This window comes from Ammospiza nelsoni, chromosome 20 (assembly GCF_027579445.1).
Source record: "Ammospiza nelsoni isolate bAmmNel1 chromosome 20, bAmmNel1.pri, whole genome shotgun sequence".
NCBI classification, from domain to species: domain Eukaryota; kingdom Metazoa; phylum Chordata; class Aves; order Passeriformes; family Passerellidae; genus Ammospiza; species Ammospiza nelsoni.
The window spans coordinates 8,078,614-8,102,047 of NC_080652.1; the positions used below are offsets into that span (position 1 = coordinate 8,078,614).

The 23,434-nt window shown below is 45.1% G+C and overlaps 2 protein-coding genes across 2 annotated transcripts in view; one reads left to right on the forward strand and one right to left on the reverse strand.

Annotated features, from left to right (window-relative positions):
- The window catches only part of DDX31 (DEAD-box helicase 31), a 43,928-nt gene extending 30,845 nt beyond the window's left edge, over positions 1 to 13,083 (reverse strand). The window contains exons 1-14 of the mRNA XM_059486490.1: positions 12,959 to 13,083; positions 12,000 to 12,253; positions 11,755 to 11,830; positions 11,357 to 11,400; positions 10,933 to 11,003; positions 10,586 to 10,650; positions 9,767 to 9,811; positions 7,900 to 7,941; positions 7,069 to 7,133; positions 6,162 to 6,281; positions 5,791 to 5,897; positions 4,822 to 5,057; positions 4,302 to 4,478; positions 1,821 to 1,880 (exon numbers count right to left, since the gene is read on the reverse strand). Coding sequence (XP_059342473.1) covers positions 1,821 to 1,880; positions 4,302 to 4,478; positions 4,822 to 5,057; positions 5,791 to 5,897; positions 6,162 to 6,281; positions 7,069 to 7,133; positions 7,900 to 7,941; positions 9,767 to 9,811; positions 10,586 to 10,650; positions 10,933 to 11,003; positions 11,357 to 11,400; positions 11,755 to 11,830; positions 12,000 to 12,253; positions 12,959 to 12,994 — 1,398 coding nt within the window. The 5' untranslated portion in view covers positions 12,995 to 13,083. The remainder of the gene's footprint in view (positions 1 to 1,820; positions 1,881 to 4,301; positions 4,479 to 4,821; positions 5,058 to 5,790; positions 5,898 to 6,161; positions 6,282 to 7,068; positions 7,134 to 7,899; positions 7,942 to 9,766; positions 9,812 to 10,585; positions 10,651 to 10,932; positions 11,004 to 11,356; positions 11,401 to 11,754; positions 11,831 to 11,999; positions 12,254 to 12,958) is intronic.
- Positions 13,084 to 13,343: 260 nt separating this feature from the next.
- GTF3C4 (general transcription factor IIIC subunit 4) lies at positions 13,344 to 22,713 on the forward strand. Its single transcript, XM_059486491.1, has 5 exons — positions 13,344 to 13,594; positions 15,743 to 17,563; positions 18,538 to 18,668; positions 19,498 to 19,586; positions 20,254 to 22,713. The coding sequence occupies exons 1-5, from the start codon at positions 13,541 to 13,543 to the stop codon at positions 20,316 to 20,318; spliced, it is 2,160 nt and encodes a 719-aa protein (XP_059342474.1). The 5' UTR covers positions 13,344 to 13,540; the 3' UTR covers positions 20,319 to 22,713.
- Positions 22,714 to 23,434: the final 721 nt, after the last annotated feature.

Genomic DNA, 23,434 nt, shown 5'->3' on the forward strand with positions numbered 1-23,434 from the left:
AGCACAGGGAGATTTTGGACTCAAGACACACAACTCACTGTGCTTAACGTGCTGACCGTGTGCCAGCTGAGCCAGAGTCACCAGCACAGGCAGGAGCTGCACCCCTGCCTTGCAGGAAATGCAAAGCAGCTTAGATTGAAGAGGAGGAGGGCTACAATAAATGTGTTACCTTACACCACCCTCCTCATGGCAATCCAGGTTACTCCATATTATCTCCCATTTAGGACCATTACCTCCCATTTGTGACAGATCAGGAGCAAACCCACAGCTATTGCTGCTCGACTGACATGTGGCTATTTGCCTTGTCACCCCAATTCCACCTTCACCTGTCTGTGGCACAGTAGGAAATCAAAACACATCTCCAGTGTCTCAAGAGGGGAATCCCATCCACTGAGATTTCTTCATCCAAATTCTTCCTACCTTGTCAACAGTTGCTCATTTCCTGACAGATTTTTCCTGTCATAGGCTGCATTTTCCCTTCAAACCTTCTCACCCAGGAATTGCTAGCCTAGTGATTGCAATTGTTTTGCTTCCTCTTTGTCTAAATTTGAGCATTTACCTTCCTTCCAAACCCATTAAATTGGAATTTCTAAAACAAAATATGTACCTGACATTTCTCAGTTATGTGAATTAAGGATAACAAAGTTTAGCTATTTATTTTTCAGAATTTACCAAACACTTTTTATCTTCAAAACAATCTATGCCACTGAATGATTTAAGCTCTACTCTCCTCCCTAGTTCTGACACTCAAGTATTTCCTCTGTATACAAGGGAACCAAGTTACAGTTCCACTTATGCACTGCAAAGATGCATTTTGACCTTGATCAAATCACTGAAAGGTTGCACACACAAAGCAGGACCAGAAGGTAACAAGTAGAATTTTACAGGTGACATAATAAATAATTTGGCAATGCTAAATCAAACACTCCTATACCCATGGCACTCGTAGCTTGAACTGTGGGCAGAAAAAGAAAAAAAATTCAGCTCCCCACACTCTGAAAAAATTGCAACTGGTTTCCTTTAAGAGTAACAGCAGCAAGAACAGGAGTCATTTCAGAGCTGGAGAGGGTTTCTCAGCTCTAATTACTCCCGATCGCTGTAATTTACAGGTTTGCAGTGGGTAGAAATCGCCAAGATTCACACGTTTTCAGATCAACAGCTGCCACTATTAGAGAGCAAATCGTGCAGCCTTCTGCACCACTGCAGCAGCCTGTGGCCCTGGCAGGTCAGGAGCGAGAGGCAAAGGTGCCACCACAACCCAAGGGTGCCACCAAACTTCAGCAGAGGACAAGAATTTCACCCTCAGCATCCTTGGAAGGAGCTTGAAGGGCAAGGAGGGCAGCAAAGCTTGTGCTTTTCCTTCTCTGGTTGGACTCCCCTTTCCACCTCTGCAGGTGGTTGTTTTTAACCTTGGGGTAGTTATTAAGATGGGAAATAACCATATTCCATCCAGTTTTCCTGGCAGTTCCAGGGCACACTAGAAATCAGGATTGCGTTCTACTGGCTGCATGTAGGGGGCAAGGTTCCAGCTTCAAAGGAACAGATTTTTCCAGACATAAGACTAAACAAAATACTTAGTGGTCTCTAACACAAGACATCCATTCTTCCTGTATATGGTAGCTCAGCAGAAGATCATGTTAATGGTTTGCAAAGAAGGCCCCAGTCCTTACAGAACATGTGAGATGCAGAAAAAGGAGATGACTTTCCTCAAGGTCAGACAGTGAGCTGGAATTAGAGCTCAGTGCCAATTCCTCTGGTTACCCTTAGGGATCAGACAGGCCCATTAGTGTGGAGCTGCAAAGGGACTCCAAGTTACTCACAGTGCAAAGCAAGATGCCAGTCTTGGATTTTAGGAACTCCTGGAAGACCTCTGTCCTTTCCTAGAAGATTGAAAAGGAAGAATTAAAAGACTGCTTATGCACATTACAACCAAACACAAAGCAAATTAGCTAAAGTAACAATTTAATTGTGTCTTGTTCACTAGGATCATGTAAAGATCCAAAAGCAAAGGAATTGGCCTCATAAATGCTTCCTGCAAATGGAAAAAAATCTGTGGCACACAGGTGTGGTCCCAGGTAGGAGGGCAGTGTCTGGGGAAGCCTGGATGCATTTGGGCAAATCAGAGCAGCCAACACCTCCATGGTCTGCACAGAAGCAGAGCCTGTGAGTGCCAGCAAACAGGAACTGTTTGACGTGGAGAGGGGATCCACAAAGGATTAGGCAGCACCAACAGAAGCACTGGCACACTTTATGGGCAAGACAGGCTTTTGTGGAAACAAGCAAAGCTGGCCACGTTCACTGCTGTCTGTCCAGCCACACGATGGGCAGGATAAGCCCATTTTGTTGACACAGTGATATAATCACATCACAAGAGATCAGCCTCATCATGTGCCCAATGGGGCGTGCACACAGCCACTGCTCTGACTCTGGAATTACTGAGTGGCAGGGAAGCTCAGCTGCACAGTGAATGCTGTGGGACAAGGCTTCAAATAACAGGGCACGAGAGATGGCCAGAAATCCCTGCCCAAGAGGAAAGGAGATTTCCCTCCCATGCTTTCCCTTGTACTGGCAAAGGCCACCAATGGGGCTGGTGACACTGGGACTGAGGCTGCTCCTTCCATTAGGATCAGAGGCAGGTGCCCCCCAGCCTTGTCCCCATCTCTGCTCCTGCAGCCCCCTCTCCTTACATGAGCTCAGCCCCACAGGCAGGGCCATCTACAGCACCAGATCCCAAATTACCACCCAGATCCCAAATTAATTACCCTTCAGCAGCCTCTGAGCCATTAAAGGGAACTGCAGGAACCCAGGACAGCCCCTCAGCTCCCTTCAAAAGCCTCCTGCCTTGTCAGTCCCCAAACCTTCCCAAGCACATTCCAGTTATTTTAACTAACAGCTTTGGGGTGTGTTTTTCTTGATGAAAGCCACAAAAACTGACTCTACAACTCACATTACATCACAATGGCATTTGCTATCTCTGAGCACCAATAACCAAAGTTCTCAGCAGAACTTGGTCTTCATTTCCCAATACCACCTCTGTATCTACACTCCCTTTTCTGCTCACCTTCCAAAATATCCTTATTTCCACATTTCAAGCCTTTCCCTGGAGTTCTGGCCAGGAGTTAAGTGTTACATTGATGACAGAGAAGAAACCTCACACACTTGACTCCCAGCTAGAGGTGCTGTTCTAGAAAAGAAGGGAAACTTGGGCCTTGCTGACACACTGAACCCTCTGCTGACAAAAATTAAAGAAGAGAGCATGCTGTATCTTGTTGACAATGACAGCAGCCGTGCTCAGCAGTACCATATGGGATCCACAATTTAGCTCCATTAATGCTCTTAATTTGAAGACATCAAGCACTAATTACACACTGGGTACTAAAAAGGCAAAACCCTTCCCCTGGTGCCAGCTACTTAGTGGTGTTCTGTTGGCTTAACAGCTGGTCAGGGTAGAGTTGGGCCAGACCAGGCCTGCTCACTTGCTCAGGCAGGCAGGTTGAGGAAAGGCCAGACTGCAGGGACAGCAAAGCACATGTTTCTGGTCTCCACAGGATGGGAATGAGTGAGAAAAACAATGGCTCTTCACCTCTTGCTTCATCAGAAGAGCTCTATTCATTTACCATCTCTGCTGTGCAGCTCAGAGTAGAGCAGCAGCTCTCTCCATCACAGACCAAGGGCAGGATCTGGGCCTGAACTTCCAAGGGAGGTCTCTCAGCTATTGAGAGAAATTCTGCAGTGACAGTTCATCTGACACTCTCCTCCTGGCCTCTGTAGCAAGGTCCAACCTCTCCAATAGGTCCAAACCTATTTTGGGGTAATCACTGTTAAATGCCATTATTCCATCCCAGGGAAAACAGCACTCTGTCAAGACACTGCTCTTCAAAACCAAAGCCAAACTGCTCCAGCCTCATTTAATGGGGACAACTTATTATTACAACAGTAATAATGTTTTGGGGCTTAGATAAGGTTTTCCTTTGGCATTAAAAGTCTGTCTTGACTGCATGAGAGAGAAACACAAGAGACATAAATGGTTTAGTGCACCCACTGGGAATAGAGAATGGCTGCTCTGCCTGCTGAAATAACACATTTGCTTCTTCAGGTGTGTTTTTCAGATACAGCTACCAAGGTACTTTCCAGAAATGGGACAATATCTTTATTCTCATTAGCAGATGGAAGACTGAGGCCCCTAGAGGTGAAATGACTCTCTGTCCTCTCTTCTGCCCTCCTCCCCAAAAATAGCCACATAATAAATCATGGGAAAAAAGGAATAAAACTGCAGATCCTGACGTTTTGAGAGTGCTTACTTCCTGTTCCATGTTGCCGTGCAGACGTAGAAAATGCAAGCTCACAGAGGAGAGGGGTGAATGTCCAGGTTGTTCTGACTCTGGCCCTCCTGAAAGGACCTTTGCAAGGACCTCGTGGTAGAATTCCACTTGTTCACAGCTGGAGAAAAAGATGATCATCTTGTGGCGCTTTTCAAACTGCAAGAACAAGAGAATTGCACATGACCACTTCCAAAGGGCTCTCCCAATTCCCAGATCATGAAAAGATGCAGGTGGTTTACACTTCTGGAGATATAATTATGTGGGAAAGGATTACAGAGTCTGACACCAAACAGAGAGCCCACAACAGAAGAATGAGTACACGCTGCACAGGGATCTCTCTGCCAGCATGAAAGACACAACAGCACCTCAGCTCTCTTGTGGTTCAAGATGCACTTCAAAGCCCTGGATCTAATCCATGCTATCCTCAACAGAGGAACAGATAAAGGAGCTGGAAAAGGCAAAGGGCTACTTAGTAATATAAATGCAAACAGAGTCTCACCTTGCATTTCTGCAGGATAAAAGCTGCTAACGTGACAAGCCTCAGTTTGCTGGGGACCACCATGACATACTGCTGGAGTGTCTCTGGAACAGCAAAGTTTTCCTGCTCCATGCAGTTTGATGAACTGCTGGCTTTCCTGTCTGTTTGTGCTGCTGGTTCAGGCACCTTCTGGATTTCATCTGCTATGGAAATGCTGACGGGGTCATTCAAGCTGATATCAGCCAGGCGTGTCACTCCTAAACCACAGAAATGAGAGACAGGTGAGGCCCAGTCTGGCATGGGATGATGCACTCACAGAAAAAAAAACAACTGACACAATTCCAGTGAAAAGGAGTGGAGGGCAAGAACCCAGTGAGCCACCCTCAGACACTGACAGCACCCCCTCACAAACCTCAGCTTTTTTAGGGCTTACCAGGCTTAGCTGCTGTGGACTCCACCAGAACCTTGACAAGACACTACTTCAGCTGACTGTGCTATTTTACACATTTTATGAATGTCTTTATGGACAGACAGCGGTTGGCAGGCCTACTTTTAAATGTGTGTGTGGGAAAATCCCAGCAGATCTTCACTCTGTCCAGGAGTGCAGAAGTCAGGAGCCCTGGCTCAGTTCCTGCCACAGCAGATGACTGCTTGTGTGCTACAGAGCAAAGCATACAACAGCTCCCTTGCAATCAGCTTTTTGCCTTAATTGTGCATTTGTAAAGCAAATAAATGAAATTTCATGTTCATGGTTACTTTGCTATGGAATTTTGGAGACATACATGGAGACCATGGAACATACACTAACAGAAATTCCAGTAATAAAGGAAGTGCCATGAGCCAAAGAAATTAACAGAAATTAACAGGAAATTAATTCCACTCCTGCAAAGGGCTTCAGACTGGGCTGTAATAGAGGCAGACTCAACCAAGTATTCTGCAGTTGCCTGTGCATAATTCAGCTACAAGAGCCTCCATCTGTCCATAACCCACCTTCGGTGAGGGTGGCTGAGAGCAGCACATTCTGACGTGTCTCTCTCTCAGCATTTAAAGCATTCAGTATCACAGCCACATCCTTCTCAAAGCCCAGGTCCAGGATCCTACAGAAACAGCAGAGATGGTTAAAGGTGCTGGAGGAAGGAGAAAGTCTTAATACTGCATGACATCTTTGCAATGAACAATTGTCCAACAATCTGTCCAAAGTGGGTATTTCATCCTAATCCCAGACATCTGGTGCTTGGCTGAGGCCACTGAGCATGAATGGATTATAATCACACCCTCTCATCATTTAAAAAGATATTTAGTGAATTATGATGCAGAGGGTATTGTAATAATTCTCCAGACCTGAGCACTTGGAAGTTTACCTGTCTGCCTCATCAATGATCAGCCACTGAGTGCGACGGAAATGAATGCACTGCGTGGACCTGATGTGATCAACCAGGCGGCCAGGGGTGGAGATGAGGATATTTATCCCTTTCCTTAACCTGTGCAGATTCAAAAACAAAAAAATAAAACCCAGGTAAGAGAAAGAAAAGAAAAAAAAAAACAACCCCATGAAGGTTAGCTGGACTAGGACCCACAGTGAGGAACTGGAACCTACAGAGGTAAAAAATGCCACAGTAAAATCACAAACAGCACCTTCTCACTGATAAAAACTGATTTATTTGTTTTGCCCAGCTAAAATTTAGCCTTGATCATCACTGATACTCTGCTCTGATACTCAGAGGCACACTCAGTGCTAAGGATAGAATGGAAAAAATTATTAATAATATTTTTAAAAAAATCTAACACACCCCAGCTAGGTTTTCTTTTCTAATTGAGTACTTGTTTTACTGTCAAGAGTAAACTTCTTTTTGTGTATGATTTATAGAGAGAAATGAAAATTCCATTTTGGATTACCGGCTTACAATTCAATTCTTGAAAAGGGGAAAGAAAGGAATTTTTAACACCAGGAAATCTCTTCTCCAGAAAGTAATTTCCCCCATAACAAATACAGTTGGTGGTAAGCAAATACAGGTGTTTGTCAGGAGAGGGAAAAAAAATACTGACACAAGAGCTCATCTTTTCAGAAGGCTCATCAACATTTTAGGAATAGATTCAGCAGGGGGAAGTGAATGTTTCCTGCTGCCCCAGCCACTGTGCCTGTGGAAGATCCAGGGGATCACAGCTTGATCCACCCTCCCAGTAAAAAAACCACCCTGAAGAAGAGTAGTAGATAAAGTCTGTAGAGCAGAAGGACCCAAAATACAATTTAAGAAGTTGTTTTCCTACCTGGCTTTTTCTGATTTTCTCTTTTCTCCCCCCATTAGCACTCCAGGCACAATCCAGGTAAATGGCTACAGATAAGAAAACCAAGACCAGCAATGATTCTTCTTAATAACAAGACAAAGCCTAATCAAAAAATGATATTTCTTGGCATAAAAAGAGACAGGATGGGGCTGACAGCAGTGTGCATGTGATGTGATCACAGCTCCAGCACTAAAAAAAGACTTGTAAGTCTCTTTTTAAGACTTATAAATTTATAAGACTTATAAATAATGAGGAAGTGCCCTATTATTCCAAAGAAAAATGAAGAGGGGGTGGAAATATGAATCAGATAAATAAATGATTTAAACACCTTCTAGCCCAATGGTAAGATACTCTGCCTCAATTACAAGGAAAGCACTATCATTCAATGATTTTAAAAGCCTTCTCATTTCTCCAGTCATTCAGCTGGCAAAGCAGTTCCCCAAGTCCTGCTCCCCATCTGAAACCCATCTGGCCAGTATTAGTTTCAGTAAAACGGTCCTTGTCACCACCAGAGTTTCCATTCATAACTCAGCCTGAGACAATGAAAGGTATTTCTACAAACAAATGGCTGTGAAAATCAACTGTGCTTGTTTATCAGCACATGTGCAACTAGGGTGCCATAATTAATCACTTAATTGCTCATGTAATAATTTAAAACATGCCACAGGGAAATCACACACTTAAACACATTTATCTTTAAGGACTGTACATCTTGCCAGGTGCTGGATTTCCTTAAACCTCCCCCTGAATTCACAGGAACTGAAGTTGTTTAGTTCCTCACAAGAATAAGAACACAGAGCATTGAATTCTTACCTTAAGTAGTTTCTGGATTGTATCAAAACTTTGGAGTGCAAGCTATGGAAATCAACAAAAGAAAATGAGCTCTGACAAAGTCTCTCTGGACTAAAAAGCTGGATTACAAATCCCCATGGCACAAAAATCTGTAAATTAATCTAGTTATGTTTATCAGAATTCTAAATGCATCCTTAGTTTTTCTTTTACAAACTGCTTACTATTTTTTTCTCTTGAAGAATCTCTCTTTTATTGTATTTTGACCTGCTCAAAAACCTCTTTACTGGCTCAGCTCCACAAGCCAGGTCTCAGGACAAGAGAGACTTCTGCTGGCTTCTGTGAATGCCCTGGGGAGAAAACAAGCTACAGGCACAGAAGATTTTGCTCCAGAAGAAGAATAAAAGAGAAAATTATAAAAATTCTGGGAAAAAAGGAAACACGTAGGTCAATTCTCTTCTGGCAGCCCTCACTGTTCCTCACCTGACCCGTGGAGTGATTGTGCCACTGGATCTTTCTGCATTTCTTTTCTCAAGGAAGGTTATTGCTTCCATTATAAAGTAATACCAATTATAATCACAAATTATCTTCCTAAGTACTCTCAATGGCAGCCCTTTAAATGAGTTTACACACAGTTTCCTCCATGCTTAGTATTCACATGGCATCCTAAAGAGGCAGTAAAAAAATTTAAATAGCTTCAGAGCCTTCTCCTTTCAGTAATAGAGCAGAGATATTGTACTGCAGGCTGCATAAAATATGGGACCTCAAATGAGATACCTGCAATCAATTCTCCACATGGCAGTTATTATCATTTGACATACCAAACAAAAATAAAAAAGGTTGATAATCTTTTCTGACACTGCCTTTGCAATTGCAAATAATATAAATTAAATTGAAGAGTTCAGTGGAGAAACCAACTCTTGAAAGGCCTCAGCTTCAGCATTCACTTATGGATTTGAATAAACAGCTTTGAAAATGAAATACTTGTATAAAGCTACACATTTGCAAAGCTGAATTCATTGGTTTTACTCATTCCCCTTGCACTGAGCCAGGGGGGTTCTGCAGCCTCCACAAAGATCTCCAACTGCAGGAGGAGAACTGAGAAACTCCTTTCTTACTGTGGCTAGCACTGAACAAAAATGACAACACAAAAATAACAACATGTTTTGTGAGGGCAAGATCTGAGCAAAGGGATCTGACAGTGTTTTCTGATGTGGGGAGCTCTGATGGACCCACACCAATATTCCAAAAATCAGTGTTCAGACAGATGGAGGAAGGAAAAGCCACCTACCTCCCCAAAAATCAGTGTTCAGACAGACTGAGGAAGGAAAAGCCACCTACCTCCCCAAAAATCAGTGTTCAGACAGATGGAGGAAGGAAAAGCCACCTACCTCCCCAAAAATCAGTGTTCAGACAGATGGAGGAAGGAAAAGCCACCTACCTCCCCAAAAATCAGTGTTCAGACAGATGGAGGAAGGAAAAGCCACCTACCTCCCCAAAAATCAGTGTTCAGACAGATGGAGGAAGGAAAAGCCATCTACCTCCCCAAAAATCAGTGTTGAGACAGACTGAGGAAGGAAAAGCCACCTACCTCCCCAAAAATCAGTGTTGAGACAGATGGAGGAAGGAAAAGCCATCTACCTCCCCAAAAATCAGTGTTGAGGCAGACTGAGGAAGGAAAAGCCACCTACCTCCCCAAAAATCAGTGTTCAGACAGACTGAGGAAGGAAAAGCCACCTACCTCCCCAAAAATCAGTGTTCAGACAGACTGAGGAAGGAAAAGCCACCTACCTCCCCAAAAATCAGTGTTCAGACAGACTGAGGAAGGAAAAGCCACCTACCTCCCCAAAAATCAGTGTTCAGACAGACTGAGGAAGGAAAAGCCACCTACCTCCCTGGTTGGGACGAGCACGAGCGCGTAGGGGCCATCACTGCGCTGCAAACACACAAGAGCAGGGCTCTGAGAGAAGGCAGCACTGAGCACAGCCCTTCACAACCTCCCTGCTCTCACCAGCACTGAAGGCCTTCAGTGCAAGTCTGTACATGGTATTTTAGGGTATTTCTGCCCCACAGCTTTCATAAAATCAAGTTTTTCCCATATCAATCCCACACTGCCTTCTTGTCCCTGCTGGGAAAGCTGCTCACAGCCAAAGCCAACGTTTCCTTGCACACACAACTCTTGTTTCATTTTCTTGTTTCACTCCTGTGCTCCTGAGCTGCAGGGATGCTCTCCTGCTCGATGCACAGCAACAATCTGCAGGTGACAATCCAGGATGGGCTGGAAATGCTTCAACCCTTCAGTCAGGATGATCTCTTTCCATAAAATGCACAAGATCTGCAGCAGCATTTCCTGGTGTATGATCCAAACTGGGAGCAACTACCCAATCCCACCCCATGCCAAAGATTACCAAACAGCAACCTCTGTTTTCAGTTCTTCCAGGCCATTTCTTCTGCTCTCTGCTTTCTCCACACCTGATAATTTAGCCCATTTCCAATTCATCCTGCAGTATGGAGCAATGGGGAATAGCTAACATGGATCTTGTACCATCACACATCTAGAGAACTGGAAAATTCCTTCTGTCACATGTATGAATAAATGGGAATATGGATTGCTTGTATGAAAAAGAGACAGCAATGACTACAGGAGCTGGATTTTATTTTTATTAATCTTAGTTTCAAAAGCAAATTTATTTAGTGCTGTTGGACCTACCTGTATTTTGGATTCCATTCCTTGCAAAGACTGTACAAGTGGAATCCCATAGGCAAGAGTTTTACCTTTATGAAAGGGAGAAAATAAGAAAAATTTCCATTAAAAAATATATATATGGCAATTACAACCCTCCAGAAAACCAAAGCCCCATTTTTCCCATCACTCTTAAACTGCAGTCATAGTCTGGAAAAGTTTCTATTAAATAGAAAGTTTGCAGAATGGAAGATTAACAGGCAATTCAATAAAGGGTCAATTAGAAAAGAGAGGTGGTGCTATCTCACTAAGATCTACCAAAATAAATGCAATTAACACACCCTAAGGAGGGACAGTGACAGTTCAACACTGACCTGAACCAGTCTGAGATCTCACCAGGGCATCTCTGCCTTGCAGGAGCACAGGAATTGCTTGCTTCTGAACACTGGGTGACAAACACAGCAGGGCAGGAAATGCAGATGCAGCACAGGATGGAATTCCAAGATTTCAACACACAGTGACTGTCTCAAAACTCTTTACACATTCCCCACCCTCATCTCTGCTGTGCAGCTGCATCAGCTGAGGTGATTTCTAAGCAAAGCCACTGGTATGTGATAAATTCAAACCAGATGGGTTTATGATTCAAGTACCAAACCAGAAGGCAGGAGTGCCTACAAACCCAATAGCAAACAGGACAGTGGTACTGTGGTCTCCCCAAACCCATTAAATATAATGAAATAATCACAGCTGATTGGCTTTCAGGGGTAAACTGCAAAGTTTTGATATTGATTTGCTTACCTGGTCATGCTGCATATGTTTAGGACAGTGCTTATTGTGGAGATCTAAAGAGATAAGAGAGAGAAATAAAGGTTTTATTGTCAAACTGTTCCTTTTGTTACTTCTTGTACTGCTAAGACAGAACAAAACCCAGAAGACTGACATTTATTGTCTGCATAACTGGTCCATAAAGTTCCCATCTCCTCAATCAGAATTACACCATTGCTGGTTTTTTTTTTGGTACTACAGCTGCAAACAGTGAAGAGGGCTGGGACTGTGTCTGGGGACAGGTCAGGACATGGTCCAACACCCTGAGTGACAAAATCAGGTGAAGTATCCAGGTCACCATGGATAAAGGCTCTCTGAGCCCCCACCCAGACCCCCATGGTTTTGAGGAATGCAGCCCTCCTGCCACTCACCAGGTGTGGGTGGAGGTCCAGCTGGCTGAAGGAATCTGTAGTGAAAACATTTTCTTGCACCTGCCGCACTTCTTTTCTGAGTTAGGAGAAACAAAACCAAAACACATAGCAGGGTTAAAAATATAACACCATTCTGCATAATCAGCAATGAAACTTCATCTGCCAAGCAAGGGTAAGAATTCAAGACCCTGAATTTCAAGGCATTGCAAGAGTTGTTTTTCTTCCCTCCCATTTATCTAAAATACCTGTGAATTTCTGGGATGTCTGGGTTGTTTTTAAACAAGCTGGATGTCTTGATGAAAGGTTTGTTTTTCTGGCTTTCATTCTGTTTGTCTCTCAGCTGCTTCTTAGGAACAGTTTTTTGTGATGAGCTTCCCTCCTCCCTCCTGCCAGCCTCCGTGGCATCCTTCCTGAAGGTGTTTGTGGATAATTTACGTTTTCGTTTCACGGGCGGGTTTCCATGTGGTGACTGGAGCTTCCTTTTCAGAGCACCAGATTGCTTTAAAGTGAAACAAACCGGTCAGCACTGACTGGGAGTTAACACACAAACATCAGGGCCTTATTTTTGGAATCCCCCATTCCATGATTAAGAAATCAAAGCTGCTTTCTGCAGCTACACAACTCCTACTCCAGCAGATCCACCACCGTGCCTGAGGCTTCTGATGCTGCTGAAAGCCAAATCTAGCGCTGAGCCCTAAAGGATTCCATTCAACATCCCAGTGAATGGGCAGAACATGCTTTAAAAATCTCTCTCTAAAGTATTTTAAAGCCTATGCAGACGAAGCAGAGGGCAGGGAGAGCATCGCCCGCAGCCCGTCACAGGGAACGCGGTGAGCCGGGGCAGCGCCGTCCGCTCTGCCCGCAGCTCCGGGGGCTCGGAGGAGCCGGATCTGCCCGACCTCTGCCCGGGGAGCCCCGGTGCCGGATCAGCCCCGGCTCGGGCTGGGGAGAAGCCAAAAGCTCCATTTAACATCACATAAACTTGGCGGATGCTGCCTCCCGCCCGGTCACGGTACCGTAGGGTCGCACGTCCCGCAGGGTCCCGTGTGCCATATGCCATATCCCATGTCCCCTGTCCCGCAAGTTCCTGTGTCCCGTGTCCTCTGTCCCGCAGGGTCCCGTGTGCCGTATCCCGTGTCCCCTGTCCCGTAGGGTCCAGTGCCCCGCAGACCCCACACTCCCTTCCCTTCCCCTCCGCTCGTACCCTGCCGAGGCCGCGCATCCCCACGCCCGCCGCCATGTCCCACCCGCTCTTCCTCAAGACCCCGGGGCGGCCTCCCGCCCGCCCGTCTCGTCCCGTGAGGGCGGCGCGGCGGCGGATGCGGAGCCTCCCCCCAGACCGGATCCCATCCGGCTCCCCGTCACCCCGCGGCGCTGCGGGAGCTCCATGAGGGCTCTCCGCACCCCGCACCCCGCGCTCTCGGGGCGGCAGGGAGCGCAGGCGGCGGCGGGGCAGCCCCGGCCGGGCCCGCCGGGGGCTTCGGCGGCGGCGCGTGCGCGCGGCCCGTGAGGCGGCGGTAACATGGCGGCGGCGGCGGCGGCGGCCGGGCGGGAGGAGCCGCCGCTGGGGCTCGAGGCGGTCGTGGAGGAAGCGGCGGCGGCTGCGGCAGCGAGCGCCGGGTTCCGGCTCACGGCGGTGCGGCGAGAGCCGGCGGTGCGGCTGCAGCACGGCGCCAGCGGGCTGGAACCGCTGGCCTGGTCCGAGGATCACCGGGTGTCGGTGAGCACGGCCCGCAGCATCGCCGTGCTGGAGCAGCTCAGCGACGTGCACAGCGGCGGGCAGGACATGGTCATCCACCGCACCGCCGTGCCCGCGCCCGCCGCCGCCTGCATGCTCAAGGTGAGTGCCTGGCCTCGGCAATGTGTCCGTGTGTCAGTGGGGAGGTGGCGAGGAAAAGGAGCCGGGGAGGTTCGGGGCGGACATCGGGGGGAGTTTCCTCCCAGGAGGGGTGGTCGGACTGCGGGATGGGCAGCCCAGGGAGCTGGTGGAGCCACGGGCCGTGGAGGTGTTCAGGGAGCCGCTGGAGGTGGCACTCAGGGCTTGGGCTGGGTGACAAACAGGCTGGACTCGGTGATCTCAGAGGCTTTTTCCTACTTAATTGGTTCTGTGGTTGTTCACGATGGTGCCAAGCAATAGGACGAGAGAAACGAGCATAAACTCATAGACAAAGTTGCACCTGAACACAAGAACTTCTTTCCTGTGCAGAATCCAGAGAGAGTCTGGAAAACCTCTGTGGTCCCTTCCAGCCTGACCCATGCTGGGATTCTGATCCTCTGCCCCTGCCCAGAACTCGCTGCAGGCTCTCAGTTTAAAAGCATCATCCCAGAGATACCCAGGGATTCTGAACTTCTGCAGTTTTCCCGAGAATCACTTGAGCTCCAGAACAGTTATTTCAACACAAATTTAAGTAGGAATCTTCCTTTGTTTTGCTGCCTAAGCTGAAGGGTTTTTGCATTAGGGATTTCTGTGGCCTTCAGGGGAATATCTGACTTTCACAAAGATGGCAGATATGGTTGAGTATCTTATTAATTAATACTTTTGTTGTTGTGAATCTGATTTTATTTTCCAAACAATGCTGAGAATATGGAATGGAGTTGAGATATTGAGTATTTACATATTATGTCAGGCATCTTTAAAAGAACAAAAATATGAAAAAAGGCTCTTTGATTCAGCAGACAAAACTTCAGTAGCTGAGAGTCAAAACTATGCAAATTCAGGGCATTAATGAAGCTGAATTTTTTAGGAGTGACATCAATTAACAGTGTGTTACTATAGGATATGAAACAACACGACATGGACTTGCTGCTTTTTTTAAGGTAAAAAAAAGGGACTTTTGTTTTTTTAACTTCAACATTTATAGATTTTTAAAAGTGACAGTGGATTGGAGGGTGAAAGTACCACCTCTTCAATGACACTAAACAAACTAATATCAAATTTCTTTTGAAATTGAAAACAAGCTTATATCAAATTTACTTTCTTTTATAAAAGCATGGAAAACAATAAATAATTTACGTAAAATATGTAAAAAATTTCATTACAAAAATATAAATATGAAAAAAATTTTAAAATCTTAAAAAATCAAGGCAACACCAGTGTAGTGTTGATTGAAAAGAATTCATTACAAAAACATAAACATTAACAAACTTTACAAATCTTAAAAAATCAAAGGAACGCCAGGGTAGTGTTGGTTGTGATTGAAATAAAATCATTACAAAAATATAAACATTAAAAAACCTAAAAAATCAAAGCAACACCAGTGTAGTGTTGGTTGTGATTGAAAAAAAATCAGTACAAAAACATAAACATTAAGAAACTTGAAAAATCTTTAAAAATCAAAGGAACACCAGTGTAGTGTTGGTTGTGATTGAAAAAAAATCATTACAAAAATATAAACATTAAGAAACTTGAAAAATCTTAAAAAATCAAAGGAACACCAGTGTAGTGTTGGTTCTGATTGAAAAAAAATTCATTACAAAAATATAAACATTAAAAATCTTAAAAAATCAAAGGAACACCAGTGTAGTGTTGGTTCTGATTGAAAAAAAATCAGTACAAAAACATAAACATTAAGAAACTTGAAAAATCTTTAAAAATCAAAGGAACACCAGTGTAGTGTTGGTTGTGATTGAAAAAAAATCATTACAAAAATATAAACATTAAGAAACTTGAAAAATCTTAAAAAATCAAAGGAACACCAGTGTAGTGTTGGTTCTGATTGAAAAAAAAATTCATTACAAAAATATAAGCATTAAAAATCTTAAAAAATCAAAGGAATACCAGTGTAGTGTTAGTTGTGATTGAAAAAAAATCATTACAAAAATATAAACATTAAGAAACTTGAAAAATCTTAAAAAATCAAAGGAACACCAGTGTAGTGTTGGTTGTGATTGGGGATGCTCTTTTTGAAGACGGAATTAATTCCAGGAATGTTTTCCTTAAAAAACCAGCTGTACAATTGTTTGAGAGGTTCTTTTTGTTGTGTTTTAGGTGGGCCCAAAGAAGGAGGTGGCCGAGTGCAAGGAGAAATTCGCCAGCTCAGTGGATCCCACCGTCAGCCAGACCTTCATGCTGGACCGAGTGTTCAGCCCCGAGGGGAAGTCGCTGCCGCCCCTGCGGGGTTTCAAATACTCCAGCTGGTCCCCCCTGGGCTGTGACGCCAACGGGCGGTGCCTGCTGGCTGCCCTGACCATGGACAACCGCCTGAGCATCCACGCCAACCTCAACCGGCTGCAGTGGGTGCAGCTGGTGGATCTGACCGAGCTGTACGGAGAGCGCCTGTTGGAGGCTGGCTACAGGCTGTGCAAGGCTGACGCTCCCTGCGGGGAGCTGGGGGATTTCCCCGAGTTCCAGAGGAGACACAGCATGCAGGCCCCCGTGCGCATGGAGTGGTCGGGCATCTGCACCACCCAGCAGGTGAAGCACAACAACGAGTGCCGGGATGTGGGCAGCGTGCTGCTGGCCGTGCTCTTTGAGAATGGCAACATTGCTGTGTGGCAGTTCCAGCTGCCCTTCCTGGGGAAGGAATCCATCACTTCCTGCAACACCATCGAGTCGGGAATAAGCTCCCCCAGCGTGCTGGCGTGGTGGGAGTACGAGCACAACAACCGCAAGATGAGCGGGCTGATCGTGGGCAGCGCCTACGGCCCGGTGAAGATCATCCCTGTCAACCTCAAGGCGGTCAAAGGCTACTTCACACTGAGACAGCCCGTGGTGCTGTGGCAGGAGATGGACCAGCTGCCTGTGCACAGCATCAAATGCATCCCTCTCTACCACCCCTACCAGAAATGCAGCTGCAGCCTGGTGGTGGCTGCCAGAGGCCCTTACGTGTTCTGGTGCCTGCTGCTGATATCCAAAGCGGGGCTGAACGTGCACAACTCCCACGTGACGGGGCTCCACTCCTTGCCCATCGTCTCCATGACTGCAGACAAGCAGAATGGCACGGTGTACACCTGCTCCAGCGATGGCAAGGTCAGGCAGCTCATCCCCATATTCACAGACGTTGCTTTAAAGTTTGAGCACCAGCTGATAAAGCTCTCAGAGGTGTTTGGCTGTGTCAGGACTCATGGGATTGCTGTCAGCCCCTGTGGGGCGTACCTGGCGGTCATCACCACCGAGGGCATGGCCAATGGGCTGCACCCTGTCAACAAAAACTACCAGGTTCAGTTTGTCACCCTCAAGACCTTTGAGGAGGCAGCTGCACAGCTCTTGGAATCTTCTGTTCAGAATCTTTTCAGGCAAGTGGACTTGACGGATCTCGTACGCTGGAAAATCTTGAAGGATAAGCACATTCCTCAGTTCTTACAGGAAGCACTGGATAAAAAGATAGAGAGCTGTGGTTCCACTTACTTCTGGAGGTTTAAGTTGTTTCTCTTGAGGATTTTGTACCAGTCGATGCAGAAAACCCCCTCAGAGGTCACGTGGAGACCTTCACACGAGGATGCCAAAATCTTGATATCAGATTCCCCTGGGATGGGCAGCACTGAAGATGATCAGGAGGAAGGAACTTCAAAACAAGCCAGCAAGCAGAGCCTGGGGGACACAGGCAAAGGTGTGGACATTGATGACACTGCAGAGGATTCTCTCCATCAGTCAAGTGACTCTGGAGGCCGTGAGCCGATGGTAGAAAAGCTGCTTGAAATACAGGCACAGATTGAGGCTGTAGAAATGCACTTGACACGAGAGCACATGAAACGGGTGTTGGGAGAAGTTTACCTGCACACATGGATTACAGAGAACACCAGCATTCCCACCAGGGGAGTCTGTGACTTCCTCATGTCTGATGATGCCTATGATGACAGAACAGCACGAGTAAGTGACACCTCTGCTCGGGGAATTCTGTGTCACCGTCACTTCCTTGTCCCCTCTCCTGAAAATACAGCTGGGCTGGGAAGGAGAGCTGTGGTCATGTCATCCTTGCCAGTCAGATTCTGTAGAGCATTCAGCTTAAATTGTCCTTCCTTGATACTGGGAAAGAGGAGGGAATGTAAATACAGATGTTGAAATTTGGATCAGGTACAGTAAAGAATAAAGTTTTTGGAGAACAGGGGACAGGACTGGGGTTATTGTGCTGCTGTGTGTGGGTTTAGAACACGAACTGCTTGAGGGATGTTTGTTTTCAATACTGTTTCTTTATTCCATCATCTTTACACAAGTGAACTTCAGGTGCATTTCCTCTAGTCAATCACACTGTGGTTCTCATGTTAGTGTGGTGTTTTCCCTGCTGGCATCACAGCCAAGTGTGGCCATCAGGAACTCCCCTAGGAAAGGGCTCTGGCACAACTGCTGGGTTGTTCTGGCATCCAATCACTATGAATTGAAAGTTTGAGAGGTTGCTTTTCTTATCTTAGAAGAATCATGTTTCTTTTTTATAGTGATGAAAAGCGACTTCTAAATTGTATTTTATCTATTCAGTTTGCTGTCACACTTTAAAGGTCCCTGGGATGTGTTTATATCTATTGAAATGTCACAGACAAATCTGATCACATAAATGTTCTGCTGTAAACATTGTACTCCCAGTGCTGAAGACACCCAGGTAATTTCTGAACAGGAATTTTTTTTAGCACATCCACTATGACAGGCATGAGGGAAGGAAATTTGCCAGGAATTACTATTTTTAAAGTCTGTATCCCTTTAGTGTGGGACAGAAATCTTTAGGAGAATAAACGAATACTTACCAATACATTGAATTTCTTACACTTCGATTATTTGGGATTCAGCTTGTTGTGTGTCACTCTGAAATGACAGTGAGGGCTGTGTCACCAAGTGCCTCCTGTGTGTTGCAGGTGCTGATTGGGCACATCCTGAAGAAGATGAACAAGCAGACCTTCCCTGAGCACTGCAGCTTGTGCAAGGAGATCCTGCCCTTCACCGACCGCAAGCAGGCCGTGTGCTCCAACGGCCACATCTGGCTCAGGTAATGCATGGGCTGAGCATGCAGAGCTTGTCCCTCTGGATAATCCAAACATCCTTCAGGAGCTCACTGAACCACTGTTAGCACTGGAGTGAAAAGGCTTGAAGCACCTCAGCCATGCTTCAGTCTTTTTCTGTCCTCTTCCATAAGAGTCAAGGCACTGGAGGATGGATTTGGTTCTCTTAGCAGGACAGTGTTTTTGTAATAAAACCATTTTGATCATCTTTTTTTTTTTGGGAATATTGAGTCAGGGAGAAAGCAGGCAAGGGAAAATCGAAGACAAGTCATCCTTTGGAACATCACTTGAAGGAGGGTTTGTTCAAGCTCCTTCAGCATTTGAAAACAAGAACAGTTTAACAAGAAATGATTGAGAACAGGCACATTGAGAAGTCAAACAAATTAAATGAAATTTTAGAAAATGAAATATTAGAAAATGAAATATTAGAATTTGAAATTTTAGAAAATGAAATCTTCCTGTACCAGTGTGGGAGGTACATGCAGATTGTCCCTGGAGCTGTGGCAAGTCACTAGTTTGTCACAGAGAAAAGCTGTGCCTAACATGTTTTGTGTGCTAGTTTGGGTAAATAGTCATGGCCTTAAGGACACCCTGGTTCTTCCCTGTGCTGTAGAGCTCAAGCTTTTCAACTCCTCTACTGTATGCTAGATTTTTTGTCAATGAAATATTGATTTTTGACCTTTCATTTTTATGTCCATATGCAATTTGGTACACTTGGGAAATTTACTTGAATTTTTAAATTATTAATTTTCATATTTAATGTGGTTCATTACTGCCTTTACTCTCCTAAAGATAAAACTGCTTGTCCTTTCACAGGTGCTTTCTAACCTACCAGTCCTGCCAGAGTTTGGTGTACAGGAGGTGTTTGCTTCACGACAGCATTGCACGGCACCCAACCCCAGAAGGTAAAATGTTCTTGGGGCCAAAAGAGGCAGGATTGGAGCTTTTAAATTTTATCTACAAAATGGCTTGAATTAGTTTCACTGATTTTACTCTTTTAGGCAGTTCCCATGTGAAGCTCTGCATTTCACAGTGTCCTGGTGTTGTCTGGGCATTAGTGAGGTGTTAATTGCAAATTAATAACTGCAGAAATTGAGGTATAAATCCCACATTTGAATGAAATCTGGGTAAACACATAATCTATGCTGGAATGCTAGAATTAGTTTGATATTCAAGTTGAATATATCAGCATCCAGTTCTGGAAAAGGGATCAAGAAACAGGAACCAAGGACTGTGTTATGAGAGGGATCTAATTTCAGTTTAGAAAATGAGAACATTGCAGTTGGGCCATGGTGATCCTTTACATTTTTTTTCCTATATAGCTATGAGCATGTAAGGATAAAGCATGGAGTGTTTCACCTTAATTTTGGTCCCTGCTGAGGTGGAATTTAAACTGGCATTACTGGAAATTTCAGGGCAGAAACAGAGTTGGATTTCACTGAATTCTCAGTCACTCCTGCATGTCCATATATACAAACTGTCCAGGATTCCTGTTGAGTTTGTGCATCTCAGGTGTCATTCCTCTGTTCATCTCTACCTCCAGCTTTAAACAACTTGTTTTCTTATTTGCAGATCCTGAATGGATCAGGAGGTTATTGCAGGGACCTTGCACCTTCTGTGATTCTCCTGTGTTCTAGAGAAAAGCTGGGTCAAGACTGAAAGCATTTTCTCTACTGCATAAGCTCCCTTCAGCCTGGGAGGATACAGGGACAGGAACACAAACTCTGCTGGAGGGAGAACACCTTGTGCACAGCCCTGTACATAAAACATCACAGGTTCTACAAACTCCTGAAATCCAGAGCCCATTCCATGCTCCAGAAACAGGAATGCACCTGGAAGAGCCAGTTTAAAGCTGTTTGGAAATGCACCCAAGGAAGCCTCAGCAGCTGGACACTGACAAGGAACTGAGTGTTGAGCAGAGTGGGAATTGTCCTTTCTGCCTGTCAGTTCCCAAAGCTGGGATGGGAACAGCAGAGCTGCCTCTTGAATGGTCTTGGTGGGTAGAGAAGGCTCCAGCTTGCAGTGCTCTCCTTTGCTTTTTCACCTTTGCTGTGGAACATGGAACTCTCCAGATAATCCATGGTTCCAGTGGCTTGCCCAGAGCAGCAGGTGCCAGGTACAGCCATAGGAGAGAATTTGAATTTCACTGAAACTCTGAAAGAGTATCTGCCTCAGAAATGTAACAGTGTCTCAGTCAGAAGGGTGATATTGGCTGCCTGGCATCAGTAAGGATAATTTTAAAATATAATAATAATAATTAAACTAATAGCAATTAGCTTAAACACTAATATATATACATATATATATAAAATTTCCAATGCTCTTAAGTCTCTTGCCCCACTTTCTTTTTCTGAACTAAGTTCTAACTCCTTCCCAGCTCTTGCCAAAGTATTTGCCTTTGGTTTCACTTAACCCTCTACCAAGAGGAATCCTCTTTTCCAGACAAACTCAGTTACCAAAAGCATTAACACTAATTACCAAACCAATTAACACTACTGTCAATTAAATTGAGAGTCTCCCTCATACAGAAATGAGTTTCATACAAATCTGACACACAAATAATCACTCCCAGCTGACAGTTTTTCTTTTCATAATAGCTCAGTAAAAAACCCCAAACAAACAGAAGACCCCAAACCCAACCCCACCATGCTGACATGCTCTGGGTAGGGCCAAGGAGGCTGGTGAAGCTCTTTGTGTATCCCAGACTGGTTTGGTTTGGATGGGACCATAAAGTTCATCTCATTCCACCCCTCCATGGGCAGGGACACCTTCCAGGGTGCTCCCAGCCCTGTCCAGCCTGGCCTTGGGCACTGCCAGGGATCCAGGGGCAGCCCCAGCTGCTCTGGGCACCTGTGCCAGGGCCTGCTCACACTCACAAGGAAGGATTTGTTTCTGATATCCCACCTAACCCTACTGAAGCCATTCCCCCTTACCCTGTCACTCCAGGCTCTTGTAAAATCTCTCCATCTCAAGTGGCTGAGTCCAGAAATTTATTTTGCCTTCTAACTGTCCTATCAGAAAAAACATCTTTTTTTGCCATCTGTTCCTACAGAGAGCAGAACCCTTTTCAACCTCCTATGCAGTGTTAGAGGAATAATACCTCCCAAATGTGTGAGGTTACCTGGTACAGTTTGTCTTGTTAACTTCAACCCATGCTGTCAAATAACCCTGAGTTTGTGTATTTCCATTCTGCAGAGTGCCAGTGGCAGAGGTGTCGCCCTGTCTGTGATTCCTGACACTTCCACTGTGTGGGAAGTGCTCCACAGCTCTTGAGAAATCATGGAATTGTGCTGACACTCTGTGTCCCACCAGTGCATGTGTGATTGGTGCTTGTTTCCTCCATTCAATGACTATGCATATTTTGTTCATGTTCCTTCAAGTTTAATAGGAGCAATTTTTTTTTTCAGCAAACATTAGTCAGCTGTCCTTCTGCTCAGTGTCTCATGCATTAAGCATGATCATGCATTGACTGAGAAGAACATTACTGTAGTAGCCTAGAAACAGCAGAAGCACATTCATCTGTAAAATAATTAGCCTTGTTTGTAAATATCCTTGGAAGTGATACCATAATTGTATTAAAGAAACATTTAGTTTTTTATTGCTGTGCATTGAAAATTGAAATTACTTCAGTGTGTCTGCAGAGAAGGGAAATGTAGCTCATGTTGGTATCCAGTAAAACAAGGAGTAACCTTGATACCCAATGTGTGTGAGTTTGGGGCCAGCTCTGGTACCTGGGACAGAATTTCCCAGTGCTGGTGGGGCCTGGGGGAACAGAACATCAATTTTCATATGAGCTGAGTAGGATTGGGGTTTATTTGTGGTGGTTGAGAAGGTTTTTTAAATGGAAGCTGCAGGTCCTTGCCCTGGCAGCTGTGACAGCTCATCAGTAAATGTTCCAGTTTAGAAATTCTCCTGCCTGTGGATGAGGGGAGGGAGCCCTGCAGAACCCTGGCCCAGTACTTCCAGAAAAAGTCAAAGAACATTTCTTTGGCCATGGCTTAGACACCATAAAAATATCCTGAGCTACTGAAATGTTTTAAGTCTGGCTGACCCAAAGGTTCACATGATAACAGATTAGATTGGTTCTTGCTGATCATTTCTGGCAGTTCTCTTGAATTTCCCTGGACTGTTTTAATGCTTTGCCATGGAGAAGCTCTAGCACACCTCACATTAACATTGCAGCATTAATGCTCATTTTCCCTGTCTTTCAAGGCACTGGATACTCTTGTCTGCCATTGCCAGTTTATTTAACCTGGTTTCAGACTTCTGGGAAAATGGAATTTTAAAGCAAACAATGTTGTCTTTGCCTGCCAGTGGAGATCCTTTAGCAAAAAGCTTTCACTCTTCACCCTGACCTGTTCACAACAGGTACAGAGGAATTGGGATTTCATTTCTGTGTAAACCAGCACTTGTCCCTAAGTGCATTTTTAGCCAGAATAGCAGAGCCCACCTCACTCAGTAACATTTAACCCCTGGTGCTGACCTGAGTGGGTTTGGCTGCCCAGCAAGCACTGAGGCTGCTCCAGGAATCTTTTTATGCCTCAGATTTGTGAGGGGCAGTTGTGAGCACTCAGGGGCTGGTCCTGCTCTTGTCCTGATCAAACCTTGCTGTCACCTCACAGATAAGGGGAGCAAGGAACCAGCACCTGCTGCCAGACCCTTGTGTTATTTGGCCATTATCAGAGTTGCCTCCTCAAAATAACACATTTCTTCAAGGCCCAGTCTGTTTTGAGACACCAGCTGAACTGTTCCA